The following is a 22798-nucleotide window of genomic DNA, read 5'->3' as shown; positions in this document are numbered from 1 at the left end:
AGCAACACACACATAAACTGAGTATGTGCCGATGCCATAACATGAAATCTCAAGATTCTCCGATTTGCCACGCATGCACGATTAGCAAGTGGCTGACCAGGCCTTGCGCTGACCGACCTGTGGTTTGGCGATCCTGTTTACAATGCGCTCTGTATTTAATGTTGGACAATTTCCCACGGCACTGCTGAACATCCCTCACGGCACAACACCGAGATAGTGTATACCAAATGTATATTTATTCATATAGTCAAACAACATTTTTCAAATCTCGTATTATGATTCTGTTGCTACAAAGTATTCAGCCTCAGCATTAGCTCAAGTGACTGTTAAGAGTGTACCTCAAACAGTAAAAACAATATACAAGCATAATTTTCATTTAAAAAAAAGGAATAAAAGGAAAGACCCTGTTAAATACTCTCAAATAGTTTTTTCTCATTAAATAGAAACCAGAAAGTGTGGATTATGTGGTGATTTAGTATGGGGACTGAAAACAAAAGCGCATGTTACTGACCTTAATACATTTAGAATGATTGGGTAGTTAAAATGAGCAAGGCCACAAATCCAGCATGGCCTCGAGTACTTCAGTGGGAGAGCCACTGGCTCCAAGGCAGTTGTTTTTTTTCACTGTTTTCCACACTAGAGGGCAGCAGTGGCTAACAATTCCACTTGCGTTTCTCCCATCAGTTTCTTTTTGACCAGAAGCTTCCTGAGCCCTTTTACAAACATTCTGTACACCACAAATACACCCAGGTGGTGTGCTTAGCATACTTTATCAGTCACTGCAGATATTCTGTGTCACACGTGTGTTGCCAAGGGTAAACAATGTTTATGTTGCATGTTGTCCTGGTGTCCTCACACCCTGGACGTGACATGTAGCGAGCGTAACCGACGAGCCAGAGTGCCCTCGAGCTCCTCCAGGGGTGATTCGCTGCCTTGCCGGCATCCCAGAAGAAGACATCTGAAAGTCTCTCGCTCCATCAGCGCAGGCATCTGCTGCAGGAAGTAGCCTTCGCAGAACAGGCTCAGCTCCACTGAGCCGTGAGCCTGAGACATCAGGAAACGATCATATGTGTTTATGCCTTACATAAAACATAATACAGCAAGTGTGTGTTTGTGCGTGCGTGCATTACCTTGGCAGTCTTGTAGATGTTAACTGCGTTATCCAGGTTGATGTGCTGAGAACAGATGCGCTCGCAATGTCTTTGCAGCGCCCCCAGCTGGAACGCACAAGCGGCTGACAACAGCTGAAAGAAATAAGGCACATACCTTTTCAATCAAGTTGACCCAAAAAGGTCAGAGACTGAAATCTTTAAAGGACAAGGCCTGATGTTAATTAAGCTGAAGTTTTGGGATTCTAAAATAATTCTCACCTCCAACAAATCAGGCATCTTTGTTTTAAGTGACTCTGTTCCTCCGCAGTACAGGTATGACATCATCATCTGCATACATGTCAAAGAAATTCATTATGTTAGATATGTCGTGCTCCATTAATTTGATAGACAATGTTTTTGTAGGTAATTTTAGATTTGAACTTACCTGGAAAACATTATATCTGACATCACTGATCTCAATCTTCTTGTTGGCATCGGAACCAGAGGACGCCAGCAGAGATTTGAATCTAGATGAGAGAGAAAATCATCTTTTTAAAACATCTGGAGGCAAAAACATGTTGACTAAGGAGCGTGCAGACACAAATGCACTTACTTGTCAGAGGCTGTGATGAGCAGGACTCTATGGCCGTAGAAGGGTTTGCCTTCCACCAAGAAAGTTACATCTGACATCTCCCGGTTATTCAGGAAGTGAGGATCTGGAGGGAAACATTGCAACTTTTTGAACAAAGTGGTGACAACCTGCATCAAAGAATTCAAATCGAAATAGAACAACATCAATTTGATCAGATCAGAGAGTCGTGTGTAATCTTTCGAGACAGACTGCAGACACAGCCTGAGAAAATCCATCTTTTTGTATTGCTGCTATTGTGTGCATTTGGTTCTCCTGCTTTTCTGTGTTACTTGAGGGTTTTTCTCTTGACTGCCTAAGCTGCATGCCTCAAAATAGTTGCATTTGTAAAATCTTAAATTAGATTTTTTCCAAACGAAGGCCTGGCTTCCTTTCCAGTTGTGGCAATGCTTCTTCGTTTAGTTGAATAGACATGAGACGCATTTAGATAGTTTGCATTAACTGTAAAACACGTTTCATGTTCGATAGAGTCTAAATTATATAATTGTAACCATTCTGATAAAATATTGAACCCTGTCCAATCACTCTTGCGGGGAGCCACAGAAATGAAATGTGTAGGAACTGGAACACACACATCTTCCCCATCCCTTCCCAGTTCACACACACAAAGGTGTCCGTTTGCAACATAATCAGTGACAGACAATTCCTCATCAAAATGTCCGCACACCAAGGACTAAAGCGATACTAAGATCAGAGACACTGCCAGTGACGACGCACAGGGAAAGGCAAAATAAGCCACGGACTACTTGTTTTTCATCTGATGAATCAAACTGAGTGAAACCACATCTTCGAGTCAAGCCCTTCTTTTCAAGTGAAGAAAGCTGAGCAGTTAAAATACACTTCACAATCACTTTATAAAAGAACAGCCAAGCTCATACCCAACTGTGCAGAAAGAGTTGCCTTCATCTCGGGGATAGCTGGAAGAGGAGCTGGGCCAAAACAGTGGCTAAAAATATGTGACAACTGCTGGATGATGGCATCACTCTGTAAAGAAACATTAACATGGTGAGCTTGTGTTTTTAATGCGTGTGTGTGTGTGGGGGGGAGGGGGGGGGGGTCAGATTGCGACCTACCTTGGTCATGCGCAGGATGTTGAACATGAGGGGCAGGCCCACAGTGAGCAGCTCCTCACAGTAATCTTCCTCTCTGATGGAAGTGAACTCTCTGAGGAGGGACAACGTGACACCCACCCTGGACTGCTGCTGGGCGCACCGCAGGGACTCGAGCCACACATGAAGCTTCCACTGAACGCCTAGTAAGAGCCACAAGACGGGCTGGCATTAAGGCTTGCAAAATTCCAGGAATTTTTTAATATGGACATTTTCTATTCTATAGGAATTTATGGAAATTTATGATAGGGAACTATAGTTGTGACAAATGCAGAGGCAAGACACACAGTACAGTGGGCATGTGTTAACCTACCCAGTGCTCGCAGCTCCATAGTGACATCTAGGTATCCATGTTCGGCGCTGTAGTAGCTGGCCTCCTGCAATGCCTTCATCCGAGCCTTGCAAAGTCTGGCTAAGCCTCCTTCCGGTACTGCCCCGGGCCCAGAGGAGGAGTTGGGGGGGGTGGAAAGAGGGAGGAAAGGGCAGATTACCGCCTCTTCCCCCTCCACTCCCTCAGCCAGTATCTCCTCCAGAGACAGGACGTCCTCTTGAACCTTCTGAGGCTGAGTCAAGAGCTTTCTCAGCACGTTCCTGACGTGACAAAGGAAAGGAAGCCGGCGTTAGAGTTACAAGGAGGAGAGAGGCGAGAACGCCCAGGACAAAGCGCAGAGAGATTTATAGGCGCTCATGTCGCAGCGCATCCATCCGCGTCTGTGACCCTGCGGCCTCCCACTTGTCTCTCTCATTGTGGAATGTGACGTGTTGAGTCTATATTGTGTTCACACGTTCTCTGAGAGAGCAGGTGCAGAGATTTATGCGACCAGCTGGTGCTCACTGACAAATGGATAGTAAAAGCAGAAGGCTGTTCATTCTACAAACCAAAAGTAGCCATGAGATAAATTGGATGCTATCAAAAAAAAATGATGAATTTGACAATCAATTACTTATCAATTAAATGTTGCACCTCTAATTTTGAATATGATTAAAAGTAGTCTCTTACAATGCATCCAATTTGTTATTTTCTCCTTCCACTCCACTTTCCATTGAAGTCGAAATTAAAGGATTTACAAGACAAGACCCGAACATTTTTTTGATGGTGTGTTATCGGTGTTTCTACTTATTTAATTATTTTTTGTTAGTAATCAATTCTCAAGCCTTGTTGCCATTTCAGAGGGAGAACGAGTACCTGTGGCCATGCGCCGCAGCGTGACTGAAGCAGTTCATGTCTTCATGGAGGGACGACGTCAGAGCGTTTCCATCGTGGGCCTTTGATAATGGGTCAGCACCTCGCGCCAGCAGCAAGGTCACCATCTCATAGTTGCCTGGACACAAAGTCGTTGCAAGTTAATATCCTGACCTAGCAGCTATGTGCCGTGAATAAAACAAACGTGTAACTATATTGTTTGTTGTTGAAACTAGTAAAGTAGTGGAATCTTCTGACTATATACTGTATACAGGACCATATGCTTCATCAAAATTAAAGAGATTGTATTATAAGATTTAGAAAATTCAGTTACACGATCACTCAGGTTCAGTTGGTAGCGAATTGAAAAAGATGGCAAGGCAACATTTCAAGAATTGCAAGCATGTGTGGGAACCCTGTTACACCAACTGGGCCAAAACGGCATGACCACTGAACATAATTTGTAAACGCAACATTTTGGAACTGTATTCAAATTCATTCTGGTCATAGTAGTCACCATGTTGTGGTTTTTATAGCAGCAAATACAGTCATATTGGCCTCTTCACACGCTGTCAGTGTGGTTACGCAGAGAGTGCCTGTCCTCTCCTGCAGTCCTTGTGTGCTTCTACGAGGAATGTTGCCCCCAAGCTTGCAAACAGCCGCAGGCAGCACTCCTCTGCCTCGATAAGCCTCCATTTAGCCTTTGATTTTCTTTGTCCAGTTTTACATTCACAACTCAATAGTGTGCTCGTCCTTGCTTTCATGATCAAATGGTGAGTTGTTTATGAGAGCACATTGGCACTCATTTGGTCACCCATATAAACACGGTTGAGTTGATGACCACCAATTTGAAACAGCGAGGAGTCTAATGACAGTTTTGGCTTTTGCAGTGCATGTGTGTGTTTGTGGCCACCTGCTGCTGAAGCCAGCTGCAGTGGTGTGTCCGCCGTGTTCTCCTGTCCATTACGAACTGCTGCTCCCTCCACACTTGCACCAGCATCCAGCAGTAGCTGCAAACAAAACACCATATTTTTTGTCTCTTAAACAATGTCTGACATTTATGGGCTGACTGCAGAACTCAGATTTGTCAATGCACTTTTGAAAGGCTATTGATCAAAATCAGGATGACCAGGCCATGAGAATGTGAGTGTTTGCTTCTTACCTGCACTACTGAGATGTGCCCGTGCAGCACGGCAAAGGTGAGCGCTGCCCAATGACGGCTGTCAGGATGCACAGATGGGTGCTTTGGGGAACACGGTGGAACCTGTCAAATCAAGAGTTACACACTAAGATCATGAAAATAGAAGACAAGTTATGAGGACCACATAACATTCGGGCTGTCTATGCCAAGTCATTAAAAATGAAGTGCTGCGTTAGTGTTGCCATTGCTGTTATTTTATAACGATGTGATTTGTTTTCTATGGCATGGTAGAGCGTGTGGTTAGCACGTCTGCCGCACAGCACTGTAAATCTCGCCTTGTGCCTGTCTGTTAAGATTTTGTTCCTTCTGCCCATGCTTGACTGTGTATTCCAGTTTTCCCGCACAATCCGAAAACATTCGCAGTAGGTTCATCAAAGACTGAAAATGGTGTAGGATGATCATTTGAATGTGACTGGCTGTTTATGTGGCCTGCAATTAACCGGGACCTAGCCTCTACTCAGCTCTTAGTTTTGTGTGGAGTTTAACAGTTTGAATGTGTTGTGTTCTGTATCCAAACACTACATAAGGTTCAGGAATTCAGTAAGAACTCTGTTTACCGCCACATCAAGGTTAGCGCCAGCATCAATCAGCATCTGAACAAGGGCCTCATCTCCAGCGGCACAGGCATACATCAGAGGGGTCATTCCCTGAGAGGTAGAGATAGGGGACAAGAAAAGAACCAAACAGATAATGACAAACGTCTCTTGACACATCTCTGTACGTATGTTGCCGCTCTCTCTCAAAAGAACAAGAAAAGAAGGCTGCTCAGAACCTGGTCATCCATGCTGTTGACTCCATCAGGCCCCAGCAGCTCAATGGCTTGACCGATAAGATCCGTGCGACCGCAGTTGAGCATCCGGAAGCCCAGGTCGAGGTGGAACTTGTCTGTGGCTGCCTTTGAATCCAAACGCTTGAAGGAGCTGAAGCAGCACTCGGGCCTGGCGAGAAGACAAAAAAACAAAAAAAGCGACAATTTGTCAGCCGAGCAGGCGGGCAGGAATGCAGAATGTAACGTAGTCAGTCACGTACTTGGGTGTTCTGCACTAAATCAGAGATGCGAGACATTTTTTGTTTGTCTTGAGGCAATATTATGAAAGATTTTAACATACATGCTTATTATAAGGATACTATTTTGGATTTATTTGTTTCAATGTTAAAAAGTAGTGCATTAGTAGGAAGTACAACATTGGTAGCAATATTGTTGTGTGACATTATATGACCGGGCACAAGTTGACACGTACTTAAGCTGTCTGGGTTCACAGTCCAGTCCGGGAAGAAGCAACCTGGCAGTCTGTCTGACATCATCAGAGTCCACCAGCAGACTCCTACGATGTTCAGCATGAACTATGGCCACTCTGATCCACTCCATCAGAGGCGGCAGCAATAGGAATGGCCTGTAAAGCAAAACAGATTAACAATTACCTATCAGTGCTTTTGAAGTGTTACGCAATGTTGAAACTGACAACTTTGCTCACAAACTGGTTTTCATCAGACACACTGCTGGAAAAGGATTTGCTCACTTATTATGATTCAGGCATATTTCGAAGAAGCTCATAAAGCGTCTTCAACCATGACGTATGTGTGTCTGGCAGCTCTTTCCTGAACCTTGACACGCCTTTTACAGCTTGTGTTTCCTCCCGTACAGACACTCATAGTCATGCATTTATCATGCAACTTTTAAGATGATTCAAACACATGACTGTACCAGACACCAAGGTTAAAGAAAATAGAATCAACGGCAACGAAAAAAAGAACTCAAAGAATAGATAAGAATAGATCTGAAAGACAAAAAGGATATAAAGCTGACAGCAGTTGAAGAAAATAGCTTTGATCACAGAGAAGTAGAAGAATACACACTAGACATGCGCTATGGAATGCGCCCATTCAAACCATTTGATTGGCTTTATCACCGCTGCCCTGTTTCTCTCCCTATTTCCCATCACACTTCTTGCTCTAATAGCGTTAGGTACTGACCATGTCTTGTCCTGTTATCTTTTATCAGTTCCTTCTGCTCTATATTCCCTTTTCCTCCTCTAGTGTCTATTTAAACAATGGCCATCACAAGGAGGGTCATTCTTATTTGCTTTTGTTCAGCTAAGCAGTCACAGAGAATGTAATCATTGTTTGAACAATGTTATCATGACTCCCTAAGCTACATTACCCCTGCTGAGATGTTATTCTTAACAACTTCAACATTCTTTCGGGGAGACGCGAAGAGTCCCAATGCATATAATGAATAAAGGTGGAGATAAAAAGCATGGGAACTTTATTACATCATGTGTCACTGCTGTGTAAATGCCATTGCAAACACAGAACTATTCCAAAGTAATGTCATTACTACCATTGGATAGTTTCAGTGATTTTATTCTCATTTATATTGTCTATTTATAATATGCAATGTAAAGCGTTTTTATGCAGTCAAAATTCTCAAAACATTGATGGCATGTCTTTAGTGGCAATCTGTTGCTAAAGGCCATTTCTGTTAAGTAAAGGAGAGAATAATACACTTTCCCCTCATGGTGCATTTAGTGGCTTAAATGTCTTTCATTTAGCTATTTAAAGCTCGTCCAGGCTGTAATGTTAACGACCAGACAAGTGGCAGGAGTAGGATAAGTATGAGATGGATGGTTGAAGGGGGTGTTGGGAGCCTGCAGGGATTGTCTGAGTGCTGGGGAAATGGCTCAAAGGCAGGTGTGGTATTTCTATATTAAGAAACGGGGGTGGGTGGTCATTTTGCTTATAGCGTCGCTGGTGTAGAGTGATAAGAAAGCCATGTTTTCTGGGGAAAAGTTGCAGAGCACCCCAGAATCAACGTCAAACCACTTTTAATGGAATCCTCTCAACACATGTTGGCCATTTGCGCACAACTGTCTGTCTTCCTGATGGCCACAGGGCATCCGAGTTTGCAAATGTTGTCCCTTATTGATGACTGATGCAAAGCCAAACCATGAAACCTGTACCGGTAATCATCTCTATCTCTGCCTCAACCTTTAGTATTTTGCAAGTCAAATCTGACCTCAGGTCTAGGTTGTGCCCCACAGACTGAAACGCAAAACCCAGCTTCATCCAAAGTCATTGCAACATTAAAGTCTGGATGCCTGTTAACAGTGAAACCAGATAGCCCTGAAGGTGAGCTTGACTGACCCAATGTGCTCAGGCTACATACTGAGAACAGCAGGATAGACTAACTTTCACCCACTTGTTTACACAGAAATATTAGCTCTGAGTCTTGGCGCCTTCTTCACTACGACCTGGTAAGCTATAAATTGACACTCGGCGATGAATTTTCCTCAGCTATGTTGGAAAACTCAAGATGCTTGGCTCATCAAGCGGTACTGGCTTAAATGACCCGAGTGCACTAAAGTCTACGTTTGAAGCAACTTCTCCATGCAGGGCCCATCGTGGGCTGTAAATGGTCAAGTTTACACACTGATCTGGTGTATGATTACTCTTAGAAGAACACCATAGACGGAGTGTAATAGTATCTGATATATAGCAATGATACATCGCCTAACATTAAAAATTCTTCAAGACTTGTTAGGACAAGCAAGAGTGTTTATTTGTGACTGTTTTCCTTGATGCAGAAATGAGGTGCCTCTGCTCTCTAACTGCGTTTGCTCATCAGTATTTGCACGTCTGGGAGCCAGCTGGTTTTCTGGGCAGCGTGATAGCTGATTTAAACACAAAAACTTAACATGAATGATCCCATATTTGGCACATCCTCAGTAAAATACATCACTCCCAAATGTCAAAATACGACTCAGTTTGGCAGCGTTTACACATGAGAGATGGTTTTAGTTACTTTGGAAGTGTCACACAGCTGTACTGGATGCCTACATGTGTAAATAATTTTATGATGCACTCTCAATTATAAGTAGTACAGTTACTTTAACTGATTGACATGTTATATAGACACACTTTCCTAGTTTAAGTTACAACTACAAAACAATAGCACAAAAAATAACCTCTCAGGATTAGCGCAATAATGCTGCAAACAGCAATCATCGCAGCTATATCAAACTGAATTTTTGGCCTAATTTGACCTATAAGATGACCTATAACATCAACATTAACACTGGATGCTCTTTCTTACCTGTTATTGACCCTCAGAACACACTTGTGTAAACTTCACACAAGGGTTGATAAAGAAGTGATGCAGAATATTCTTCAGCTAAATGACACTTCATGTGTTTGAATATCGTTTCTTTTGGCAGAGGTTAACTGTGCTTAAAATAATTCATGTTGTGAGCCAAAATAAACCCATCATAATTCGAGGCCCTTAATATAACAAAAGAGTCTGAAATACATTTTATCTGCGAGCTAACTTTGTTAACAAACTAAAGCTTTCACCTCTCTTTGCTTAGTGCCATACGCGGGGGATCTAAATTAGGATTCTCCATGGACTCCATTTGCGGGCAGCGCAGGAAGTAGTAGATGGTGTGGAGGGCGTCAGGCGACCAGGACACACACTGCTGTGGGCGTGAATGGCGAGCTGGACTGAGCCCCGGACGCACTGAGCTCAGACGCTGCATGTGGTGCATTGCACGAGATACCAAGTCACCTGGAAAAGACAAAATTGGCATGTTGACATGACATGATTGAGAAGATTTGCAATTACTGTCAGTGTAATTGTTCAGCATCTATACGAACAGACATGGCAGGAGCAGATACTTGATATATGTATGAGTAAACCTTGTGGGTTTCCAATCTAACGGGCATTCCCCTTTTCCTTAACCACTTACGTACATTTAACATTCTTGCCCTTATTACTCTCTCACCACACTTTGCCTTTAGCGGTATCTGTCTTTAGTGGCGTCATTAGCGGTAAGCACAGCCAGGCGGCAAGGATAAATTGTCGCTTATCTTTTATCAATACTGTGACAGATAAGCAGCACCAACAAAGTGTTTATCCACTCTGACATGATAGTATAGAACCACTGCATTCCCTTTATACTGTAATTACTGTAAATTACTTCTGGATCACTGACAAAATGAACGTGAAATAGTATCGCTCAAAACAACTGAAATGGTAAACAGTGTTTTAATGAGCTCATACTTGAAGTGTGCATCGAGTTGGAAGTCTCGGCAATAAAAAGCAAGTTATCCACTCGGGTGTAACTTTATACAAGTAACCACAACTGCAAAAGTCTTAATTTAGAGGCTTGATATGCTGTTATCCTGGAGAGCTTTTGCATGCATATCAGATGAAAAGAGCAGTGGCTAGACTATCAGCCATCAAAGGAAGGCGATGAGGAGGGGGCTGCTGGGGGGCGGGAGAGAACAAGGGTGAATAAAATAGGCCAATTTGAACTTGGTATAATATAGCGCTCATTTAGTATGATTACCGCAGGGCTAATTTCTAACCGGATTAGTATGAGTAGGGTGGGGGTTTTGGGGGTTGTTATGGGCACATTAAAGGGTTTGGGTTAGATAGGGTTAGCCCTTCTTAAACAGCCCACACTTCAAGCTGAAGGGCCTCCTTTGTGTTAACCACTAACAGCATTTGACCCAGGAGGTTTCTTCAGAATTGTACCCAAGATGGAGAGCTTTACAGCCTCTTTTGTGCCCAGGGACCTAAACTAGCTGTCAAAGGTCAAATGCATACAGAATGGTGTATTTCATTCTTAGATTACTTTTTAGATTCTTTCTAGACGTCTGTGGGGTTACTGGGGGATAAAATAATACAAAGTGTTCAACAGTAGATTTAGAAAATCTATCAAGCCCCCCTGACATAATTACAAAAAGTGTATTCTGGACTTGGTCTGAGAATTTTGTTTTACTTTAAAGACCCTGTAAACTGACTTCTGTGATTTTTTTTCCAAACTCATATGTGTTGGAACATAATTGGTGTGTGTAGTACTCACTAGTAGAACTATAGTGTTTTCAAAATATCTTATTTTTTAGGCATAATATTCAAACATAAGCGGTTCAGTTAATGTATGGATTGATGTTTAAATCTGGAATCCTGTCATCTAGAGTCCGTCTTGTTTAAGTGTGCTTTTTTAACGGCTGGCCGACTGGACCCACTGTAAAGATCCAAGAGGAGTGCGCAGTCTAATACAGATACTCCTGTGTCTGGATGGTCTCCTCAGGCTCCGATTACAGTGGCAAGCCCCCCGTGCATGTTGGTTGTGTACACAAGTATCAGTGAACACATTGCCTGTGTGTGTGCCTGTTTGTGTATGTGGGCACGAAAGGGTGTGAAGCATGCCAGCCCTGCTCAGAGCGGTGTGGCACAAAGACCCCACTGAGAAAGTGGGAGAAAGACTGTGTGTTGCAAAGCGTGTGTAGACTTTCTTAATGTCCAGCTAACGATGATGGTGTATGAACGTGGCCTTGTGCTTTAGGAACAATTGGCAAAGTGTTACCTTGTTTGGGTGGGGAAACCTAACCTGCACTTGCACCAACGCTGATCTCTATGACCCGATTGCTCTCTTCCTTTCACAACAACCTTTCCATTTTTTTTTACCCTAGACCAAAACATTAATTCTCCCAAGTGTGTGCACAATCTGTCCCCACCATTCCATCAACCCAGTTTCTGATGACACTTTGAAGAGAACTTCGAGTCCACTTTCATTCACTGTCACATGGCATCAGTTTTAGCAGACCACATGTCAAAGTAATGCAATAAACAGCAAATGTATGTACTATAACGTAAATATACACAATAGACATTCGACTAAAATAAATCTGACACATGGTGAGTGGATTGCAATGTACACCGAAAGAAGACAAAGTTGATTGTATTATCTTTCTGATTAAATACTTCCTGGCTTTCTTGAGTTCAGCCCTTCATAATTTTCAGTATTTAAGACACATAAAATAGCAGGTCACAATTGTACCTCTTTGCAATACCAGGTCTACCTACGTTTAGCTTCTAAAAGGATCAGTGTGTTAAGTAGACATGACTTACTGAGTTCCGAGATGCTGCCCACACAGGTAGCAAGCAGTGACTGTTCCAGCGTTCTGAGCTCCAGTTGGGCATAGGCATCTTCCCTGCTGTCAACAGACGTTTGATGATTCTCTGTGTAGGGACTGAAATGGGCCGGCAGTGACAAAACACCTACGCAAACAAAAGAAGAAGAAAAGAAATTCATGATGAGTATGTATATAATTTTGAGAAAAACAATCAAATCTTAGCATCTTCCCAAAAGAACAACTGTTATTGGTATTTACTGAGGTACTAAAGGAAACAAACCGACCAGCGTGTGCTAACTTTAAGATCCGCACAAAGTAAACTGATATATGCAAAGGAATGTGTAAGATTTGCAGTTTCTTTTTAAAAGACAATATGGGTTTCAAACATGTTATTAATCATAACAATGACCTTTAGACACAGATCAAATCGTAATACTTCCAAATCCTTGAACATTTAATACTGTGAGCCGATGGTGGGAAAGGACTGGTTCTCAAGAGTTTATACATAGCATTCATGGAAGTGGAACAAGACAAAATTAATTATAATACTAAGCTATATGGACATGCTGAAATAAGGGTTTGTCTTATTAGGGGATTACCTTCTCATATCAAACACTTAAGATGCTCTTATCCTCTCCCCAACAAAGGAACTGTACGCAATGTAATCTTATGAAATACATATTTTTTTTAAAGTGGGCTTTGTCAAGTATGGACGACCAACCTAAAAAGTCTCTGTATTAAATTATACTAATGGCAGCTTTTCCTATGAAGTGATTTAAAACAGTATAAAAATTGCTTAATCAGGTTTAAGTGTTCCAAAATAGTGGCAGCTATTGCCCACCTCAGCAGGCATTTACTTCTTTCCAAAAATACCTATTTTCTTCAGACATTTGACATGTTACAGGCAGGGCAATATCTCCGCAAAGCAAAAGAAAGTTCACACGACAGTTACATATTGACAGGTGGCATTAAAATCTATAAGCAGCAACCAAACTTCATTTGTCAGCCCACCACAGGTAAATGCAAACCTGGCAAACACTGCGGCTATTATATCTCATTGTGTGTAGCCAATCAATGACCTCGTTAACAGGATTGGCAAATTAAGACTTTACAGCCAATCGCAAAGGATGGATAAAAAATAAAATGTTGACGATCTGATACAGCAGATGGTGTAAAGTCTGATTTTAATCCTGTGGGAGTAATGCTGACTATTGGAATGAGGTCTCCCACAGACGTGTTACTTCAGCTCTGTGTGTGTGTGTGTGTGTGTGTGTGTGTGTGTGTGTGTGTGTGTGCCTCTTTCTCGCACTTTCCATGCACAATCCAACACATACGTATATGTGCTGACTCCCCATTCCAAAACAAAGGGAAAGCCTGTCTCTCGTAGAGTGCTCTTACTAAAGTCAAGGCCATACAAAAAAACTTCTGTGCACAAAACTCCAAATACTGAGAATGTTTGTACTTCTTGTTTGTTACTGAAATGCTTTATTTTTTGCAGTTAAACAACAAGCACACGTTTCTATAGCCTCTACCCTTCTAAAATGCTTTTTTAACTGTCTGTGCTTTTCCGGACTGATTCAATTAGATTATTGCTGATGCAATGCACACTCTCCTAAACCAATTCACTTTATTTATGTTTAAATGTATTGTATTTATTGAACAAAATGTGATCTTTGATGTTTGCATAAGTATGCAAAGATGTTCGTGAGCACACAATGAGAAGTTGATTAATCTTGCAACTGCAAAGAATATTCAAGGGTATAAAGTTCTTTGATTGAGATGATTCCCTTTTACACTGTAATGTAATAGCACAAGACAAGAATTATTATCCCGGATACTAAAATAAAGTACTAGCGTGGGTGCCTACCATCACATTCTCAAACGTTTCCACAGTCCCACCCTTGTTTTACCACTAAAGCAGAGTCATCTCGACCTGACAGGGGTTTACGACTCAGGCAGAGGCTCTCTTTATGAGTATCAACAAACTGAAAACGATAGCACACAACACAGTGAAACTGGTGATGCAGGGGAAACCTTCTGTGGTTATTATTGTTTAATTATTGAGGTTCAACCTCAAAATGCCATGTGGGAATCATGGCTACAAATCAAAGCTCAAACAGACCACAAGTTTGTGGTATTCTCCAGCTACGTATGTATCTCCGAAAAACATTGTATTTCAGCCAAGCTGTCACTCACAGCTCTAACAAACTTTACAGACTACGGCCAAAACACAATGTTTTGATTCAGCCAAATGTTTTGCCAAGACAAACTTTGAACACCAAATGGTGTAAAGCAACACAATTTGAGGAGTTCTGTCAAATTAACAGCTAAAATTTCAAAGTGTATTTTATTTTCTTTCATTCAGACCTTGGCTATTTGATTTCATGTATGTTCAGCTCAGCTCTGAAGAAAGTACTGTACATTGTGTGTGCTAATTTGTTTTGTCTAGTGCAAGGACTGTGTGAATATTAATCATAAAAAAAGATAAGGTTAGCTTTATCCAAAGAATGTTGCGTGCATATTTTTGTCCGTTTGTATACAAACACACAACTGTCTTTCTAACCCAAACAGCCTCTTCATTCACTACAGGGTGGATCAGAGAGCCAGGAAAAGGAGGCTTCAAAGTCACTTCCCCTAGCGCCAATGGAGCAGTTATTTAGCACAAGGAGGCTTTAAGCTTGCTCCTGTGCGAAAGGAGGATGGAAAATCACTCAATGGTACAATGTTTACAAAGGCTGTTAGTTGATTTACTTTGAACCCACATCACCTGACATCCTTGGTGCTTCGCATGAGAAAATACACACATAAACACACACACTTGACTTTTGCCATTGGTAAAGGCTCCACCCACCTGTTTTACACACTTCCAGTTACATCCATACCACTGTGTTATCAGTGTGTGCTCTCATAAACTGTTTACTGGAGGCGCATTTCTAGTGTAAACAAATGCAGGTATGTTCAATGTGTGGTTACATGTGGGAACTGTGAAGTTTGGCTTCATCGGTTGTAAATAGAAGGATTCACCATGTAGGGTTAAAAAAATTTTTTTGCTTGGCCTGGTGGGTCCTTATGATCCTTATCTAAACAGACTTCAAATGGGACAGAGGGGCATTTAGGGAGCCTACGTGGTCTATTAGTGTTTGGGCTAAAAATAATCATCCGTTTTAAATGTAAGCACATCCACACAACCAAAGCTCTCTTTCTGGATACAGAAAAACAGTCATGTATTGAATTACCTTACAATTTGGATTGGGATGCCAAGCACCTTAAAGCCCCTTCTTGTCATGTACAAGCACCCATGCAAATGTCTTACAATGATGATAATGATGATTTAGGGTCTGCACAATGTACCCAGACACCTCTGGTGACATGGGTCATGGGGTCAGAGGCTGTGCACAGCTGGAGTTCAAAACACAAGTAACCTTATCAGCTGTGAAGAAGGAGGCTTGTCCAAATGTTGGGACACACATTGTGGATCACTGAATGCTATAAATTAACAGCAAGTTGAAAAATAAGTGGTTCTTTGATTTGATTATTGTGAAAGAAATGCATGTTTCGAAAATGCTCACATGCGCATGCGCACATGCAGGATGAGATTGGATTTGCCATGCCTGGCTTTGGTTTTCCCACAGTCCTGAAAAATATCATATAAGCTCCTCAGCAACCCTAACCCTAATCCTAAACATGACTTCCAAATCCCTTCCTCAAGCTCCTACTTTGTACTTCTTTCTTCCAGACTTCTCTGTCCCCTTCTTTTTTCTCTCTAATCATGTTTTATACAGTTTACATTCCAGGCCAACTGTGGTGCCTGTGGCTATCTGGTCTTATTCAAGACTCCCTGTTTCCATGTGTGATGCCACTTCACATGGAGCACCAAGAAACAGCATAGCACCATCATTGGGTTAAAGAGTTTTATAGGTTTCGCTAGTTTATTGTCTGAGAAATCTGGATAAAAATACACCATCGTTATGAAGGATGGTTTCCTCTTGTGACGACGGATGGTGGCTATTACAACCACACTGCAGTTGCAAAAGTGCATACATGTTCAAATTCAAACCCACGCTCATAATCCAATGGTTACATGATGTCATCTGTCCACAATGCTGCCAAGAGCTGAGCTTGACAAATAAAAATATCATTAAAATAGAAAATAATTGACAAGAAAATCCAATTACCATAAGTGTGTCTTTTTTTTAAGACGACATTTCTGGCCACAAGAGTCAGTCATTTTATTCCTATCTTTCAAGAACAAGCTTTATTCATCTCTTTCTAGACTGTGGGGTAGGCACAAAGAGCATAATTTGTTTGTGAAATTGAGTTTGAACAAATTGTCCCCATTCTGTCAGTGATCCACTCTTTCTCAGCCTGATCATCAACACATAAACACCCTCATTGCATCAGATTCTATTTTCATCCATTTCTTGTTCTCGCTTCCTTGAAATTCAGCAGTGGTAAGACAGGTGCTGTTCATGCTGTTTATTTCTGTACTCGGGCAAACCAGTTCACAAAAATCTATCACAATCAATCCTTTCTCCCTTACAGCCAGGTATAGCCAACTCAGGTCTTCAGCTAGTAGTTCCCAAAAAGCAATGAGCCATTTTGATGCAGAGACTTTTAGATTTTGATGTTTCAAACTTCCAAAATCGTTGTTACAAATGTAAAGCAGCTTTCTGCTGATTAACATTCCATGTTGGGCACTGTAGAGAGCAAAATCATGACGCAGAACCCACTGAGTCAAATTAGGAAAAGAAACGACTACTGGGGTTAGTGGGGGCCAAAGGGTCCTGTGTAAGGATTCTAACTCACCTTTTTAAAATACCTATTTTCTTTTTTTGCCTGCTGTTTGCTCAAAATAACATTTGGAATCACTTTTACTCCAGAATTGTACCTAGTAGAAAAGTGGTGTTTATTTTATGGGCTGCTATAACAAATGGGGCCAAACTTACCATCCTAATGCCATTGTTAATAAGATCATTGTGAAATAAAGAAATCACAGAATATAAGGGGAAGCACATAAGTCATAACATTGGTTAGCTGGAGAGGGTGGACAGGGTACCCAGGACAATTGGTCTGGAAATCAATGCCACTGGTGAAATGTGTAAAAAGCCACAAAAGTGGTTATAAATAAACGGACCACCCATGCTCGGGCACAAAAAGGTACCCTACTTATGCACTGGTCACTAAGGTGTCATCCAATGCACAAATCATGTGGACGTGTCAGTGTGTCAACTCTCATCAGTGTGTGAGTTTGTCAGGGAGAGAGTAGGCGGTGACATGCTCGTGTATAGGAGGTGTAGTATGTATGTAATAAGTATACTGCCCCTCATTCAACAGACTGCAACACCCATTTGACACCCAGGGGGGTTGGTTTAGAGCTCACCCCCTGACCCTCTCACATACCCTATGCATACAACACACACACACACAACCAGAAGGGGGGGTATTTCCAAGCAACAAAAGGAGCCTGCTAAAAAAGACTGTGCTCTAAGCAGATTTGTCCCATGTTGCCCCTAAAAGCGTCACATCGAACACAGCAAAAAAACATTTATGGGAGCCTATACTGAGAGAATGGAGGCATGTGTTGATTACTTAAACTCATCACACGCACTAAAATGTTAACAAAGCCCAATTGCCTCACAGAGCATCCGTACTAAAACATCACAGCAAAGTTGCAGTGGTGTTGGAAAGGGTCTGTCAGCCCCGTTATTGACTGTGAGTCCGTCCGTGTATTAACCCCCCTTCCAGGCAGTAGGCCCCAGCTTCCCTGTGACACCGAAATGAATAAGAGAAGAAACAAATTAAACAGATAGAGGGAAAGCTGTCCTTCAATTGATTCATCATTCAACATCTAAGGAAAAAAACTCCTGGTTAACTTGTTTATCCATCATTTGTACTATGAATAATACAAACACACAAATGGGCTATTAGCGGTTGCAAAAACATTTAAGTGTTCAGCTGGAGCCAGACTAGTAAAATTATCACTGTATCTTCATTGAGCTTCCTGTGGAAATGAGAATGTCTGAATTTGCTTGTGAAGCACAATGAAAGTGAAGGAAGACAGCACTGAAACAACAAAGACACAAAGGAGAGAAGTACCCGCCAGCAAAAATGTATCTTGAGGACCCTGATGACCTTCTGTGCTGACTTGGCATGTAGGAGATGGCTCTCAAAAACATTCCGTCGGATGTACTCTGCTTGCTGAAAGTACTAACTGCCTAAATGCATGTTTACAATGAGGTAGCTATAGAAATTATGAATCAATAGTCATCGTTTTAGAAGCGGGAAAGTATCTTGGCAACAGTCAAGGAGGGCAGATGACACCTTCACTGCAACCTATCTCCATGTGTGTTTTCACTCTCTTTTCATGTTTATTTTAACTCCAAAGCCAGAATTGTTTAGCTCTTGAAGAATTGCCCAGAATGCCAAACCATTTGGCCTTCAAAAGAGGAGAACTCTGTATATTTTTGTGTTAATGCATTTCTTCCTGAATATGGGGAAAGACCCAGTCAATTTGCTTGGACCAGTATTTCCCACAGTGCTCGCCAAAGCCACGGTGGTTAAATAATTGCTGAGAGTAAAGCGCTTTCAAAAACAAAGAAATGCATGCTCTGGCACACGGACATGCACATCGTAGAGAGGCCGCATTGTGTATTGTCAAGCCCACCCTGTGCAGAAATAATTAAAGCTTGAGAGGGAAGTGCTGATCGATCATGGCCACACATCACTTACTGTCAGCTTGCCTGTGTTACAATTGAACGCAGAATGAGAGAACATGGAAAAGTTTACAGATCTTTGAACAGTACTGTAAACACGACTGCACTAACCACCATATGCATTGTTAGTAAAAGAGGCCTAGTAACTTGACTTGAACACACAAAGCTCTACCCTACCCAGAGGAAGCACGCAACCCAGAAGATGCCCATTAAAGGAGTGCTGCGTTTTTGTGTGTGTACGTGTAGCAGATCGGGGAGAAGGACTATTCTTGCACACGGTCACATGATTCCTGTACAAACAACACATTGAGTGACAAGTGTGTTTTCATTCTTCCACTCTTTGCCCCTGTCTGGGCGTGATGATGACGGCTGAGCATGTGTTGTAGTCATCACCACACCCTACACAGTGATGCAGAATTGGTTCATTATTTATTTTCATTATTTATTTATGTATTTACTTCGTTTTATTCTGGCTCTTGTCAACTTTCCAAGTGGAAGCAATGTAACTCTAGGGGATGCTCCGTTGGAACTTTCATTCAATTGCATTCCAAGTTATCCGATTTTGTAGCTTCCATACTCTTGGGTAACATTTGCCCCTTTAGCCTTTACAGTCTAGCGATTTCCAGAAAAAGCACTGGGCGATCATGAGGAGCCTTACCTGTTATCCGTCATTGCTCCAATAGACCCTGCAGCTGTCCTTACAACAAGCACCCAGAGATTACAGTGTATATCTAAAAACGGGCTGTGCTTGTGGATAATGATGCCTTCCCCAGCTGCGTAAGAGCCTTCCAGGCAGCAGCAGCCCTGTGCCGGAAGTCTATGGCTGAGCCTTGGCCACTGGAGGCCTGGCAGAGTCTAGCAAGATTAGTGCCGAGATCAACTCGAGAGAAAACAGAAGAATGGGAACAACAGCTTGGAAAAAAGACTCCTGGGATTGATTTGATATTAAGACTGAAAGAACAATTTCCCAAACAACATAAACACAAAAAAAAAATGGAGGAAATGCACATGTCTGTGCATGAATAGACATGACCTAGTTGCACGAGCCAGCAAACCGCTGACCTCTCTTTGTAGCTCCCATCACCAGTTGGTGTAATTATAGGCTTCAAGAGCAGAAATCTAGTAGAGCCAAGAACCTCAAGGCAGGTTCACAACTTTACTCTGCCTATTTGGGATTCTTGGCTGCCTGTTTGTTACGTCACATGATAACCACTTATAGGTACTAATTGAGTGCTGGAGTAGATAATACAGTATCTGCCTCTAAAAAAAGCAACATCGGTATCTGCTATGGCCTTCAGGAAGAGACAACGGATGATTTACGATCCAGGGGGAAGCGAAGCATCTTAATCTGGGTTATCAATTGTTAGATCATCCGTTAGTATTGTGGAGACAGTGCACATGGTTAAACTTTGCCCTAGTGTTCCCTCAGCGGGAAATGATGACATTTCAAGACATGTTCTAAACTAAGAAAAAAACAGCAGCACATTGTAGAAGGAAATAACAGGAGGAGGGCGGACAGGGAGCAGAGTGATGGTGCTGAGGGATGTTTTCACAAGGTCAAGACAAGAGAAACAGTCTCTATTATAGTCAGTTCCTTTCAGCAAGGGAGTGGGGATGCAAACTTTCAATTCGGGCATTGTGATAATCAGGAATAGTGGTTTCCCCAATTCTCTTTGTCACTAACAACACTGTATTGAGGCTGAGGAAAAGAGCTTGTCCACCTACATCCTGGAAAAAGGCCTGTTAAAATGCTGATAGTATATTGACGAGGTAAATTCCTTTGCCTGCTAGTGTGTCTCTATCTCATTGTATTGTTTGGGGGGATACCCGCAGTGCTATCTAAGTCTATTCAGACATCAGGACAGCTTCAACGTTATCACAACTACATAGAGATACAGGGAAGATACCTGCTCAAGTTTTCAAGTATGGGCTGGTCTTGCTCTCTCTGTTGGCATCAGCACAATGGATCCAGTTTGCACACTACTATATCGTAGCAAAGATTTCAATTGAAAGCAGATCAAACTAATAATGTTTGTATAAAACCAGTGAATAGTGTACAAGCCAGCACACATCCAGCTTGTCTGGGGTCTTTGTTAACACGTTGGGTGGGTGTTAGTATTCATGGCCTCCAGAGTGACCTCTCCCCTCCCTTCTGACCAAAGTGCACTCCTGACACATCTGCCCTCTTTACCCTGCCAACACTAACTTAGCTGCGCTGGACATCTGAAAGCTGTGATTAAATCAATGGGGAACTTCCCAAAAGCTGACGACTCATGGTGAACAAAGCATGGAATTGTTGTTAGGGTTGCGTAATAGCAGAAACCTGTAAAGCTTGTACGTTCTTCTCACCTTCTGAACGAGTCAATACAAAGGTAGTCCTGATACAACACCTCATTAACAGCAGGTTACAGCCAGTCATTTACAGTGAACAGGTGTCACTACGTGGAATGTACACGTTACGTCATGTACAACACCTGGAATATAATGAACACGCATGCTCAATAAAAAAAGATTACACATACATCTAGAAGCAACTAGGTGGAAAAAAAATTGGAGTTTAGGGTAATTAAATTTGTTTGTATGGAACCGCATCTTTCCTTTTGCTTTGAAAATTGCTGGTCTTCATTGACTGTGCACGTGTGACCCAAAAAAACACAACGGTTGCATAGTCGGTAAAATTTGTTAGTGGTCTGTTGCTTTAAATATTGCTTCCCTAAAGAGTTGTGATTATAATATATCCTTTCCTTTTGTGGCGCTTGGTCAGATGTAAGCTTTGCTAAATGTAGCTTAGAGATTGCATCACTTTTTAAATTCAAAACACCAATACTCCAAGTACTTCTATGTCATCTCACTCAGACAGGATAGAAAAGTTCCTAGGCAAAAATTTGAATTCGAGGATGACCATGAAAAAAAGGTCCATCTTCACAATGAATTGATCTGTCTGACAAGAAAGCCAAAAAGAAAAATGACTCTTTCTTTGGACACCCACAAACAAGGCATCCTTTCAACTGTGTGAAATTCCAGCACATACTGAACCGCCAGTACTGCACTATTTCAAGCATGTCCTTCCACCCATCTCATCTCAATGTGTAGATTTTGCCAGAGAGATATTAAATGTGGCCACCCACATCTGAAAATACTCAATAATAACACAAAGAGCTGGTTAAAACACACCATTTCAAACTTGTGGTTACACATGACAGTGACGCAGAATACAAGAAGAGGACTATAAGCTTTTATGTTTTCAATGGAAAATGATAAAAACAGTTATGCGCAGCACACAAAGACCAGACAATGCAGTTCAATTCATTTTAAAGAAATTCCCCCCTAAAATCACAATATACTGTAATTATTAGTTCTACCACCCATCTTAACATGTGTTGCTAACTTCCTCTAAAATATGATCATCATTTGGTAATCATGTGTTTATAAGTGTTTATTTTGGTTTCAGAATGGTGACCACGAGAGGTGGATGTGCAGAGCAGAGCACATCAGCAAAAATGACGTGGGCTTTTGGCTGAGGCTGTCACGTCTGTTTTTCTGTGGCCACATATGGTCTCCACATGCAGGTGCTTGAAATGTGCTGCTTCCCTCCACTAACCACAACGAAATTCATGAACGTTTTACTGTACCATACATGGTTTTGGTTTAATTGTGTTGTGTGCGATGCTGTGGCTCTTTTAATTACACTGTGACTTTGGCCCAACAGGTGACGTTCCCAAGAAGTGTTACTGGTTTGCAGTATGGCGCATGAACACAATTATGGGAAACTGATTTGGGAAGCTGACAATGGCCCGGTGCAAAAGCACAACACGAGAACGATTGCATTACAGGTAGGGCCAGGTTACTTCATTCTCATGTGAGTCGCTAGTCAGAGAGGAGTATTAATACTCAGAACTAAAATGGGAATTGGCTATAGAGTCAAGATTAGAAC

The 22798-nt window shown here is 41.9% G+C and overlaps 1 protein-coding gene across 2 annotated transcripts in view; it reads right to left on the bottom strand.

Annotated features, from left to right (window-relative positions):
* Positions 1-214: 214 nt before the first annotated feature.
* Positions 215-22798, bottom strand: part of LOC125970639 (ankyrin repeat and BTB/POZ domain-containing protein 2) — a 31207-nt gene continuing 8623 nt past the window's right edge. The window contains exons 2-17 of one of the 2 annotated variants that reach the window (XM_049723170.2): positions 12147-12296; positions 9584-9794; positions 6475-6627; positions 6006-6171; positions 5791-5880; positions 5195-5296; positions 4946-5042; positions 4036-4171; positions 3163-3440; positions 2814-2992; positions 2619-2724; positions 1705-1807; positions 1537-1618; positions 1371-1439; positions 1131-1244; positions 215-1044 (exon numbers count right to left, since the gene is read on the bottom strand). In XM_049723170.2, coding sequence (XP_049579127.1) covers positions 853-1044; positions 1131-1244; positions 1371-1439; positions 1537-1618; positions 1705-1807; positions 2619-2724; positions 2814-2992; positions 3163-3440; positions 4036-4171; positions 4946-5042; positions 5195-5296; positions 5791-5880; positions 6006-6171; positions 6475-6627; positions 9584-9794; positions 12147-12296 — 2228 coding nt within the window. In that variant the 3' untranslated portion in view covers positions 215-852. Of the gene's footprint in view, positions 1045-1130; positions 1245-1370; positions 1440-1536; positions 1619-1704; positions 1808-2618; positions 2725-2813; positions 2993-3162; positions 3441-4035; positions 4172-4945; positions 5043-5194; positions 5297-5790; positions 5881-6005; positions 6172-6474; positions 6628-6753; positions 6906-9583; positions 9795-12146; positions 12297-22798 lie in introns of those variants that run through there. The other variant, XM_049723172.2, reaches the window with a different exon arrangement.

The sequence above is a fragment of the Syngnathus scovelli genome, chromosome 6 (assembly GCF_024217435.2).
Source record: "Syngnathus scovelli strain Florida chromosome 6, RoL_Ssco_1.2, whole genome shotgun sequence".
NCBI lineage: Eukaryota > Metazoa > Chordata > Actinopteri > Syngnathiformes > Syngnathidae > Syngnathus > Syngnathus scovelli.
Note: the sequence above shows the minus strand (reverse complement) of the source record. Positions and strands in the feature narration are given on the sequence as shown.